The sequence below is a fragment of the Sceloporus undulatus genome, chromosome 4, assembly GCF_019175285.1.
Source record: "Sceloporus undulatus isolate JIND9_A2432 ecotype Alabama chromosome 4, SceUnd_v1.1, whole genome shotgun sequence".
Classification (NCBI taxonomy): domain Eukaryota; kingdom Metazoa; phylum Chordata; class Lepidosauria; order Squamata; family Phrynosomatidae; genus Sceloporus; species Sceloporus undulatus.
The window spans coordinates 190,458,858-190,472,445 of NC_056525.1; the positions used below are offsets into that span (position 1 = coordinate 190,458,858).

The 13,588-nt window shown below is 40.8% G+C and overlaps 1 protein-coding gene across 1 annotated transcript in view; it reads right to left on the minus strand.

Moving 5' to 3' along the window:
* Nucleotides 1–13,588, minus strand: part of MTCL1 (microtubule crosslinking factor 1) — a 144,648-nt gene that overhangs the window by 17,978 nt on the left and 113,082 nt on the right. The window contains 4 exon segments of the mRNA XM_042463101.1: nucleotides 5,462–5,710; nucleotides 6,927–7,094; nucleotides 12,056–12,163; nucleotides 12,165–12,242. Of these exon segments, the coding sequence (XP_042319035.1) occupies nucleotides 5,462–5,710; nucleotides 6,927–7,094; nucleotides 12,056–12,163; nucleotides 12,165–12,242 (603 nt within the window).

The window sequence follows — 13,588 nt, forward strand, 5'->3', positions numbered from 1 at the left end:
GATCTGCAATTGCTTTTCTTGGCTGCTTAGTCCTTTGGAAATAGTACACCCTTTTTTTTTAGAATTCTCATACTTGTATGGTATAAATACATGCAAGTTTACAAGAAGATTTTGGTAATGAATGGACATGATCATTATTCTTAAGAAAGATGAGAAATCATGTATCTTGTTTTGAGTTTAAGAAAAGAATAGCCACATGTGTCCCAGTAGAGGGAAGGAACTGAAATGAGATTTCAGAAGCAAACTATTACAATTAGATTCTTAAATCAGATATATGCAAATCTAGGTGCCAATTTTACTCCTTATGGCAGTGACAATTATTTGGAAGGTCAACCCAGAAATGAACGGAAGTCACTTTCACTTTGTACTTCCATTATTTTGGCTAGGATAAGCCAATTTTTTATTCATAGCAAGTTTTAGGCTCAAGAAAAGATTGGGAGAGTGCTATTGTGAACAATGATGGCATTTAAAGCCATTTTAGAGTAATATTTCATTTGTTTTTATTTTAAAAAGTGGGAAATCTGGGAGTTAGGGTGTGCTCAGGAGAGGGACTGGGATAATGTGCAGGCCATGGGCTGCACTTCATCCACCCTTTAGTTGTACACAAAGATTGTATGGGTTCTGCAATAATTTTACTAGACTGCAACAACCCAACACATTGTTTCCTGCTATTTTTAGGAGCATTACTGCAGGAGGACACAGCACAAACATCATTTTCTGAAGAACAGAAATAGTGCATGGCTCATTTATAAATGAAAAGAGTAGCAATTATTCACACAAACCTTTGGAGATTGCACATTAGCCCTTTTAAGCACTCATTTATGAAAATCAGGAACACACTGGTCTAAGCACTAATAGTTTAAATAATGCAGGGCGAAAAAAAACAGAATAGCTGTCGGAAATATACCCTTCTTGCTGTAATCACCAAGTTATAAAACCTGTAGATTACTGAGATATATATATATATATATATATATATATCAATAATAATAAATTTTTTATTTTTATACCGCCCTTCCATAGATCAGGGCGGTTCACAGCAAATATCAAAAAACACAACATATACATTCAGGTTAAAAACAATTACACAACAACAGAATAAAACCCCCGTTAGCCAGTCCTCTTTGCCACAGAAGAGGAGGGAGGCCCACTGGACTTTAGTCGGGGAATGCAAGCTGGAATAGAAAGGTTTTTAGGTCCTTTCTAAATTGGGCCAGGGAGGTGGCCGAGCGGAGCTCTATGGGCAGCATGTTCCAAAGGGCCGGGGCAGCGATGGAAAATGTCTTCCTCGCAGTGGAGGTCAACCTAGCCCCTGGCACCCTAAGTAATTGCTGCCCAGATGTTCTGAGGGTGCGAGGCGGAATGTACGGGGAGAGGCGGTCCTTCAGGTATCCTGGGCCCAAGCCATTTAGGGCTTTATAGGTCATCACCAACACCTTATATTGTGCCCGGAAGCGAATAGGCAGCCAATGCAGATCTTTAAGCACTGGTGTAATATGGCTCTTATTCCTCTAGTTTTTACTCTGACTTAACTGACAATTTCAAAAGTGGTTGAGCAAATTATTAAGTTTCGTCACTTATACTTGTAAGTATTGTTATATACCTTCAAGTTGTTTCTGGCTAAGGCCCCATACAGACAGGCCAAAATAAAGCTGCTTTGGGTCACTTTGGAAGTATGCTGTTTAAATGATGTATGCATCCTAGGAGTCTGGAAGCCAAGCCAAAGCCACGCTCCAGTCTTAAGGACTGAAGTGTGGCTTTGGCATGGCTTCCGGACTCTTAGGACACATGCATCATTTAAACAGCATACCTCCAAAGTGACCCAAAGCAGCATTATTTTGGCCTGTCTGTACAGGCCCTAAGACTATCTATCACAGGGATTGCTTGACATAATTTGTTCAGAAGTGGTTTGTCTTGCCTTCCTCTGAGGCTGAGACAGTGTGACATGCTGAGGGTCACCCAGTGGGTTTCCATGGCCAAATGGTGATTCATACCCTGGTCTCCAGAGTCATAAACCAACACTCAAACCACTACATTGTGCTGGCTCTCACTGAGACTACATGGACTCAGTAGTCTCAATGAAGCAATTACATTAGCAAATAATTAGGAACAATTAATTTACATTCTAATTATATTAGAAACAATTACTTTAGCACAAAAATATCCAATAAGGTATGGTGATGAGGAAATTTAAGGAAGGTTGTTTTTATTAATAATTGTCACATGTAAATATAATGTGAATATGAACTACCCATTTTTGCTTTGAAACATCTGCTATAACTTCACCCATAATCACAAAATAGGGCTTCAAGGATTTAAGGGGGAAGTGAACCTGCATTGTTGGCCTAGCTCTCAACATCATGTCATTTCCCCAGTTTTGTCACAAATGAGTGTTGAACTATGTGATAGGAAAGCCAACACATACAGATGACCTCTATGCATGGAGGATGTCCATATGAGCAGAATCCTGAATGGGAAAGATTCAACTCACAGGAAATCTACATATGTAGGCTTCTTCACTGTTCATGAAGTGTCAGAGGCTGGGTTGAGGAATCTGTACAATGATGATAGTAGCAGTAGCATAACAACATGTGAAGATGGCTTGATACAATTATGTTGCCAGAGATATAATCCTCACATATATCAGTGATTGTACAACCAAATGGCACAGACAGTAATAACAACCATTCTGGCTGTTGTCATGTTTCTCAAAGCTATTGTAAAGACTCCCATACAATGTGTCAGAAACTTAATTGTTACCCTTTCTTTGTCTTTGGCCAGCTATTTTGACCAGAGCAACTTTGCCAATATGTCATTGGGACAATTAATGAAGCTGCTAAATGCCAGGTCAGCTTAGTTGAGCAGATCAACAACTACAACCATTATGCATCATTTAAATCCTGGCCTGCACTACTGAGAACTGGCTGGACAAGCTGAAGAGAATTGATCTCTCTCAGTTACATGCCCCTGGGTTCTTGTCAATGCATCAAACAAATTTTCAATCAAAAAAGTAAATAAATAAAACAATACAAGACGAAATACCACAATACAATAGACAAAAAGAGAACAATAAAAACAGTCAGAAATAAGAGAATGTCAAATGTTCAGTTCCCAGAGGAGTAGCCATGTTATTCCCTTGATTCTTGTGACACCATAAAGACTAATACAGTATGTCATCAGATAACTCAGCATTGGTAAATTAATTGATATATGGAATATGATAGGAAACCTGTGTCCCACTTCTATCACCTGTGGCTTTTTATCAGCAAAAAGGTTTCTTATCACACTCCATGTGCTAATTATTTTTTCCAAAGTTAAGATATCTGTGTTATCATTATCTCTTTTTGTGAAAGGCCAATATTAATAATTCAATTATCATTGTCTTTCTCTATTTCGTTGCCCTCATAATTTACAATCACTCCATGTTAATTATGCATGTGCACACACACACACACAAATACACTGTAACTCAGGACAACATTTAACAAGCCAAGTGAAGTAAATTTCAAGTCCTGCTTATGCCATAATATATTTGTTAGCCTTTCAAGATCTTTGCTGTTTTTAAAATGTTCAAGATGTTTATATTTTAAAGTATTTTCAAAAGACTGTTTTGTACTTGAGAACTGGGAAATGGATGCATATTAGAAATTCTGTCAGCATGCTAACCAGCTTGCTGTCTAACATTTTTTCTACCTGAAGTGATGCAAGCCATTTCAAATTTAATGTAGAGCAGGGCTGGGCTGCCATGTGAGACCACACCACACATTTCTAGTCCATTTTTTAAAAGTCAGTTGGCAGAAAGATGTGCTGGCACAGCTGCTCTGCCGGCTGAAATCAGTCAGCAGCAGAGTCAAAAATGAATGGGATGGAGAAGATCAAAGTACAAATGGAACATCTTGCAGCCAAAGAAAATAGCCAGCATGCAAGCACAAAGTCAGGCCAGGTTACTACGGCTGGTGTTACCTTCGTGTGGTAATTCATGCTGTCACTCCCCGGCAGTCTGGCACATACTGCAGCTGCCTTCCTCTGCCATGGTGGGGATGAGGTGATGCTGCTGCTGACAGCCCCTTCTGGGTCTGCAGGACAACCAGCCAAATGAGAAAGGGAGGTGACTCTCTTTTCCACCTGGCCAGAAGCTCCACCAGACCCTTAAGGCAGTCCTTTCCCACCAGTGACAGGGCTGCTGGCTGAATATGAAAGGGGGACAATTCTTTTTCCCACTCAGTCAGTAGCCCCGCCAGCCTGGAAGTGGCTGCCAGGTGGCATCAGTACCCCATCACCACCAGTGTCCACAGCTGATGGATGGCAGAGGCAACCTTGCTGGTGGAAGTGGGCCACTGGGGGTTGCCTTGGGACAGATGGGAGCAACCACCTCACTGGGTGTTCACCCCCCCTCTGAGGTGTCACTCCATGTGGGCTGCACCTCCCCCCCCTGCACTGCCCTAGTGATGCCCCTGTTCTAAATAATTTTCAGCATCTGGGAGGGGTTTGTATTCAACACAGCTTCAATTGGCCTAATGTCAGCTCAGTAGGCCTTCAGCCATCTTGATAAATTAGGATTCTTTAATTAAGGTTAACTCCCTAATTAGATATTAGCTTTGACTCTAATCTTCTACTCCAGTTAACTCCTGAAATTATGGAGTAATCAATAGCATACAGTGTAACAGAAAACCATACTAGACATTTTTACATGACAAATAAATACAGACCCTGCAGTCAGTAATATTGCCAAACTATTAATTGCATTTGTGGATATTTGGGAAACCCTTGCCATTATATAATTCTAACATTAGCACAAGTACTATAATTATTCACCTTTTGTTCTGGAAATTTGGAGTTATCATCTGCAATATAGGTGTGTCAAGATAAATTCATGTCCTATTAAGCCAGAGAGCACTAGCCTAGCTGTTACATCTGCTGGAGGGATTAGACTTTCACTCATGTAAATTCCAGTCATGTAAACAGATGCAACATGGTAAACAGAAATGCATGATCATTCATTTGCCCCAACATCTAGAATCACGGGAGCTTCCAAGTTTCATAACTGTACTCACTAGTAGATCCAATTTGTTGAAGTCCCAAAACAAAAAACAAAAAAAGCAACAGGATGTAACATATACACTTTTTAAAAAGAAGGAAATACAATTTTTAAAGTCTAAGAGCAAAAAGGCTTTGCAACACTCAGAATCAAGACTGAGTGCATCTGCAAGATGAGTTAAATGATACAGGAAATGGCCTTTAATCTTTGACTAATTTCCCATAAACTAGCAGTGAAGCTAAAATTGCCATACTTTTTATCTGTTCAATCCCTTGGGGTTGTATACTGATCTGTTAGGAGAAACAATGATGCAGAGAGGCCAAGTTCATCTGTACTTTGAAACCAGAAAGCAAAAGCTGCAAGTCCTTTTGTTGCAATGTGGTAACCAAGACACATCTTGTATAGATCAGCCACTGAACTCACCTGCTCTAGTCTCCTCAGCAGCTCCTTCTTTTGCCTTTCCCACTCTCGTCGATCTTTGTCAAGCCGCTCTAAAAGCTCCACTTTTTCTCTGTTCCAGTTCTTTTCATTGTGCTGGATTTGCCATTGCAAGTCCATCACTAATTGGTGACAGTCAGCCAGAAGCTTCTTGTGTTCCTCTCTCTCCCTATTGAAAGCTGCCTTTGCATCAAGACCAGTCTCACTTTGTGTTTTTTCACCCTTCTCTTCTAGCTATAAATGAAACAAAGGTGTCAATTAAAACAGTAGGCTTTGCTAACAGGATGCCTTAATGTTTTAAAGCAGGAGTGGGCAAGGATGTACCTCTGCCAGTTTTTGCATTCCCACTGCCAAATTGATACCATATCATATGATGATGAGGGCCACAGAAATTTGACACCACAGAGGCAAATTTGGTGGTATGGTGACAGAAACATGAGGCTTTTAATCAGCTGTGAAAGGATGTGTGTGGTCCAATACAGCACTTCCTTCTGCTGTTTTTTTAGTCCAAAGCGAATATTATAACAAGTTTCTTGGTTGGCCTCAGATAATATTTGAGCTACAAAAGAACACCAAACTTTTTTTTCCATGTTTGCCTGACAAAAAACCTACCTGTTGCAGCCATGGTGACCTAAGTGAAAGGAAAGGGGGAAATCTCCTGCTGCTGCAGTAGGTAAAACCAAAGCAGCAATATAAAGGGCTTTGTGGATTGCTAAGGAAGTATTTGGACTCTATCATTAGGAGGACAATGGAAATCTGTAATTAGGCTCAGAAAGGGTCTGAAGGACCTTATAAGAGTCTGAAGGGACTTGTAATTACACTCAGAAAGAGCAAAGCTATATTCCACAATGTTTCAGTGAGCTGAACTCAATTATGCATTAATCATGGGGCCGTCTGCCCATTTCTAAAATTAATGCAAGTATAGCTTATTGAAAGCATGGTCTGCATACACTGAGCTGCAGCCCCATAAATCTATTTCTGGGAGCTTTCTTGTCAGTTACCAATAATGACCACATTCAGCCAAAATCCCTAGATGTTGGGACTAATATAATGATTCCATGACAGATTCAAAGTACTCTGGCTGTATCTATGCAAAGTAGCATAGTGTGACTCTTATACAGTTCTTGGTATCTGTAGTGAAGAACCTGTGTGAATGGATAATAATGGAGAATTCTTGTACCTTGACAATCACTGTAATTCTGAGATTTACATTCAGAAGAATTCTTGCTGAAGTCATCTAAAAAGGGCTTGGGGATAATTTATTTACTTAATTTATACCAAATCTTCCAAATAAAAAAAGCGGAGAGCATGCAATAAAATATAATTTTGCCATTTCTCTCTTTCTTGGAAATCAGTCTCCATGAACTATATCAACCAGTTAGTCTGAGAACCATGCCTCAGTCAAAACCCAGCTACCCTTGGAGACTCAGACTATGTGAAGAAACCATACCTGCTCCAACTGACACTTTAGCTTAGTCCATTCCACTTCCCAAGCAGCTTTATCAGTAGCATACTGCTGCTGGAGGCTGTGACGTTCTCGTTCATCATTCTGGAGCTCATTTCGGAATTCATCCAACAGCATTTTCAAAGCATGTAAGAGTTGGTGGTTTTCTCTCGCCTGCAGAAGCAAAACGCATTTGTAATTCTAAAATATTAACACACACTCGCCATTTCAAACACTGTGGGATGAAAAGGTGCTTTGTTTTTTATTTTGTTTTCTATATTTGCCAGCTGTGACACAGAGGATGATCTGATAAAGTACTGCCAAATGCCTTACAAATAAACCCCTGAAGAAGTTTTCCTTGATTATTGACACAAATATAATTATTCAGTCTGCAATATTGAATTAAAATGACCAGAATATTGGAATTGACTGCTTCCAAGATGTATGGGCTCCTAGCTTACCCAAAATGGAACTTGTCATTGCTCCTTTTTAGAATATTCCACTACTAGCTTCTCTGCAAAACACGTAGCATATAAAATTTAACAAGCCAAATACAGAGTATGGTCTATTTATGAAATCCAAGGAGCAAGGTACTTCATACTTTGGGAGACTCTTGGTTCAATCAACTCAGTTCACCAGGAATTTGAAATTTGTAGTCCTCTATATCTTAGTTGAGTCCAGTACCATCAGCCCTAGCCAGCATGTTTACTTTTCAGGGACAGAGGTGTCCCTAGGGGTGGGGTAAAATGAAGGTGATGATGCCCCATAAGAATTCTGCTCCCCAGTGAAATGTCCTTCATCCTCCCCAATTTCTAACATTTCAATAATTTAAAACTTCAACTGGGCACTGAGAAAGACCTTTCAGGCATCCCATGAAAGGAGTCAGACAAAGTTACCAAAGGAATATGAACAAAGCAAAAAACAAACAAACAAAAAACGTAGGTGTGAATGAATTTCAATGTATCACTCTAGAATGCTAGAAATTTGGAAAATTTCATTAGGGTGGCATTCTTATTGGGAGAAAATACCCTTGTTTGCTTTATCTCTCACTGCTCAGGCTCACTGCATTCTGTTCACATGATGTAGGGCCAAACCCCCAAATTGGGCACGGACTCTTTATGATGTCCATTCCCAATTTGGTCTTTCCTCCTCTTAACCTAATTTTTTAATTTAAATTTTAAAACTTTAGTTTTTGCTCTCTCTGCAATGATAATAGGCAGCTGCTTTCCCATGTGGTCCCTGCAAGCTGCCTGGGGTTGGCACTGTGGACCCAGCATCAATGGAGCAATGGATGCAAGCTCCAGGAAAAGAGATTCCACCTCAATATTAAGAGGAACTTCCTGACAATAAGGGCTGTTCGACAGTGGGACACACTCCCTCAGAGTGTAGTGGAGTCTCCTTCCTTGGAGGTCTTTAAGCAGAGATGGCCATCTGTCGGGGATGCTTTGATTGAGATTTCCTGCATGGCAGGGGGTTGGACTGGATTACCCTTGTGGTCTCTTCCAACACTATGATTCTATGCCTCACTGTGATCTCAGCAGTGGTGCCAGGTGGCAAAAGGGGATTGTGTAGGAAAGCAGTCACCCATCATCGCTGTGGAGACAGCACAGGTAAAGGGGAGAATTCAGGGCCAGAATACTCCAGGGCCATTCTGGCCAGTGAAAGCAAGTCCCCAAACAGTCCTATTCTGAACTATATATCTAGAGCAAAACATTTTGGCTTCCACCTTCATCAGTTATGTATTTATTTACACAAGATACTGTTTATATGTTATTATACGATATTATATGGTATTATCTTGCTGCATATAAAATAAAGCACTGTATTGCTTCTTGTCAGACATCAGTCTTGTCCAGACCTATTTCACCCACATATCCAATGTTCATTTTCATGCAGGAAACACAGCATGCAGCCAGCAATCTTCATGGGACAGATGTTTCTGAGCACCCCCCCCTTTTTTTTAAAAAAAAAATCTGTAAAAAGTGCTTATTCCAAATTGATAAGAAACATAACTCTTCTGTGCAACCCTCCTGTAAATCAAAATTTAATAACAATACATTACTGCTTTTGTAACATTAGTGATGATGGACAACAGGGGCTTTTCTGTCCCAGCCCCAAGTGTTTGGAGCTCTCTCTCACAGAAAATTAGCCACATCTGAGAGCCAAGTGACCCAGCTATAAAAAATATTTTTTTGCTAGAATAGTTTTCAAGTACTGAAGTGAGTGCTGTAATTTCTGCTTAGCAGTACTGCCGGAAATCATTATATTATTTCCATTATTGTTTACTTTATTTTCTGACTTTTTACTTTATTTTTATTGATTACACAACTGTTCACTGTCTTAAATGTATTCTACTGACAAATGAGTTATTTCCTCTGCCTTTATAAACAGACACATTTATTTGACTAAGGCAACAAAGTCTGCCTGTTAAATTGCTTTTGCTTTGTCTTGAATTCATATTTGTATTGTCCTAATTATTTTATTGTTTTAATTTTATTCGTATACTATCCAGGTTTCCACATGAATGAAGATCAGTTTTAAAATGTTACAATAAATAAAAATATATTAATCCTGAAAAACATCATTTACAGCATTTTGTTTACAGCATATTTACTAATTGTTAATTTCATAGACTTCAAAGTAATGGCTTTACTGGCTAAACTGCCAATGGCTTTAAAGAAAGCTGGGTTGCATCTCAAGTCACTGCTGTTATTTTGGAAAGCAGACTGCTGATTTCATGTATCTACTGGTATTTCCTGAGGCCTGAATACTGCATATTAATCTAGGTCAAACCCAGAATAGGCAAATCTCTCAATACATTGGGGTGGCGGTGGGGAGTAGAGATGATATCAACATTAGCTTTTTGGGAAAAATACTGTGGCACAGTTTTCTCATATTGTTTTTCTTCCTCTTTTAAGAAATAATTTATATATGCTTGGTTCATTAATTATTTAAATAAAATAAAAAGCTTTCCACAGTAATGGTTATAGTACACTGGTATGGAGGGATGAATCTGTAAATGAGGTCTGGGAAAACTCCAGCCTGCCGGCCTAATGTGGTCTACCAGGCACAACCAAACCTCCCTCTTCCTGACACACTGTCTTTCTGTACTCATGTTCACCTGCTGATAATTTACAAATTAAAAAAAAAAAAAGGCAATCAGAACATAATCTGTTCTTTGCCGCTTGCTGCCAGTATGAAGCCAAAAGCATGTGAACTTCTCCCAGTCTTCCAAGAAGTGTTTGTATTTTTGCCTGCCACCTCAAGATACCTAGACTGTATTGGGAAAAGCAAGGGAGAGCCATCTTTCACTTTGGGCATGAAAATAATCAATTTCTTCATGCACAAAGAGACAGTGCCACACCTGTTGATGACCTCTTTCTGGGTCACCCTCTAATTGCTGGTTGCTGAAAGATCATAGGCACAAGAGGTTTAAATCTTCCCTCCCAACAATCCTTCTCTTCCCCTCTTCCTCTATCATGCTTCCATTAGAAAATCTCATGAGGAGGGGAACTGGAACCCTCAGAGATCTAGCCCTCCTCAGCACCTACCAGAAACTCCAGGAGGAGCAAGGGTCTTCAGACAATGGCTGAGGATCCACTTTGTCTACAGGAGAAACTATCTGCAGAACAATCAGACTCTTTAGAGGCAGGTGGTAACATCCATTCAGGGATGTGGTAAATCCATGCTGGCTTATTTCAGACTTTTAAGGCGCAATCCAGGTTTCTGAATCTTATCCCCTAAATGAAGATAAATTAAGTAGTGGATTCAAGGAATTCTAGCCATGAAAACTACCATTTGCCTCTGCTGAGAGCGATGGTGTTTACAGAGGCAGGCCAGAATGCTAATGTCAAGGAGAAATGCAAAACTCCAGCAGAGAACTCACAGAGAGAGAGAGGAATTCCATGCATGGATGCCTTCTGCTAGTAGAGTTTGATCTGCTACAGTTGTGTTGTGGGTGGGGAGTAGGCAACATTTGGATAACAAAGTGTTATCCAGAAAAAGCAGAAGATGTTGGAAACAACACATCCACCTCCTTGTATTCTTGTAATTCCTACTGGTAGTAGGGATTCCAACTGACTCTGCTGGTCATTAGAACCCAGGCCTTAGGTACATAATGGACCTCTGGCTTCTCTGCACTTGATGCAATGAAAAACATAGTGGGACTTGATTGGCTATGATCCTCAGTCTGTCTCTTGGACTCTGTTTCTGTATGCATCTTATCTTGTTCATTGATTCCATGCATGCTTTGACCTGGCTCTCTTTTCTGGAGGGTGAATTTATGCCCCAAAGTGGGGCTACTACAGGCATTTGCCATCTGGAATCTTTTCTGACATGACGAAAAAGCAAAGGATGGGAGAAAATATTGCCTTTCCTCACACATGGTAAAGGTGACAGAAGACGAAAGATGGCTTCCTTGGGAACTACTCCAGGGCATTTTGAAGCAGCACTTTGCTGTGGTTTCTTTTATTTGTTGACTCCTGACATACAGGAAAGACGATGGATGTGTCCCTTTACCAGTGCACAGAGAAATTGTGAAGCAGCTGTTGTTTTAGGCAGAGACATCCTCTTCGTGGATCATTTATTTGGTGTCAGAGATTGTAGCAAGACCATGATCTCCCACCCTCTTCCATCTCTGCTCCCCTCTTCCATCTCTGATGTTGGTAATTAGGATCATGGCCTTGACAAAATATTCTGGACAACAGTAAAGCAAAAGAACACAAGGAGATTCATTACCAGGACAGTGGCGGGATACAGACCGCCGCTTTGCAGCGGTCTCCCGCCGGCGCCATTTGCTCCATGAGGGAGCCGCAGCAGCCAAACCGCGCGGCTCCCGCGCGGAGCAAAAAAAGCTCCATTTCGGAGCTTCTTTTTGCGGCGCCTTTATGACGTCGCGAGGCGCCGCTGACGCATTCGCGACGTCATAGGCGCCGCAACACGTCTTGACGCTATGCGTCCAGTATGTAAACATGGCGGCCCCCATGTGGAAGGGGCGCCGCCATGTTGTACGTATTCTATACGTACTAGGGTTAGGGGGGTGCGGAAGCACCGCCCCTTCCTAACCCTAGTACGTATAGAAGACGTACTATATGGCGGTTTGTATCCCGCCAGAGTACGTATATTTGCCTTAGTACCTGCTTTTGATGCTGCAACAGTTCTGCAGTCTGTAGTGGTGGTCCACGGTCACGTATTTCAATGGTGGAATGTTGGGAATAATCTGTCATTGTGAATACTTCTTCCCCCCTCCTCCTCCTCTTCCTGTTCATCACCTTTTTGTTCAGACTGAAAGCTGAGTTCTGGTATGGGATCAAGATGCTCCAACTAAAATGGCAAGTGAGTAAAATGAAAGTTATAATTTGTATATAGATATTTTGATGCAGTATTTTTCTTATTCTGATCTAAGAGAATATCTCTTAGCAAAATACTTCTTTCCTTATGAAAGAAAGAAGGAAATAACAAGTAAGGTTCCTGGACACACAGAGCTTTGGTTTTAATGCACAAATCTAGGGCCCATTACAGACGGGCCTGAAAATACGGACTGGGTCCGTATTAGGGTTAGAAAGGGGCGTCACTTCCTGACGCCCCTAACCCTAATACGGACCGAGTCCGTACAGAATGGCGGTGGCCATTCCACACGGCCGCCGCCATCTTGACGTAGCGGACGCACTGCATCCACACATCGCACCCCAGAAATGATGCCGTGAGTGCGCGCTTCGGCACTTGCAGCGTCTCTTCCAGGGTGCAAGAAGGAGCATGATTTTCACGCTCCTTCTTTGCAGCATCCGGGAACCACGCCGTTTGGCTGCTGCGGTTCCCGGATGCTGCAACCGGCGGCGGCAGCAGACCGCCGCTTTTCGGCGGTCTGTAACCCGCTTAAGTAAGAGTCAATACAATATAAAAGAGTCAGTCTTAATGCACAAATCTATGTAAGAGTCAATACAATACAAACATCTATGTAAGAGTCAAGAGCCTGTTTTTGACATAGAATTTGTTAATGAATTACAAAAAAGGGGAACCATTTTAATAAAGCTAAACAATCCAAAATTCTGAAACCATTATACAGAGCTCATATCTAATTCCAGGACAGACAATAATTAAACAACAGACAATACAGTGAATTGCAGTGGGCCCTTGGTATCTGCTGGGGTATGGTTCCAGGATCCCCTGTGGATACCAAAATGTGCGGAAGCTTAGGTCCCATTATATATAATGGCACAGTAAAATGGTGTCCCTTATATAAAATGGCAAAATCAAAGTTTGCTTTTTGGAATGTATATATTTTTAAAATATTTTTTAAGCCATGGATCATTGAGTATGTGGATAAAGAATACATAGGACTCACTGTATTATTCTTTGACATGACTACTGTACAACTGCAAACAACAGTGACTTAAACCCAACTATTAGTCCATTAAATCAATTGAATTTACCAAGTTCTTACTGTTTCAATGAGTCTACTCTAGTTGGGAATAACAAGTGGATTTTGGCCAGCATCTCTCTCTCTCTCTCTCTCTCTCTCACACACACACACACACACACACACCCCTCTCATTTTTACTGCTTTGGGTAGTATCAACTGTCAAGTTAGCATAAATCCATCAGATGTTCAATGGGATTGCAGGTGGAATAAACAAAGCAGAAAAATTAGCTATCTTTGATTTGAAAAC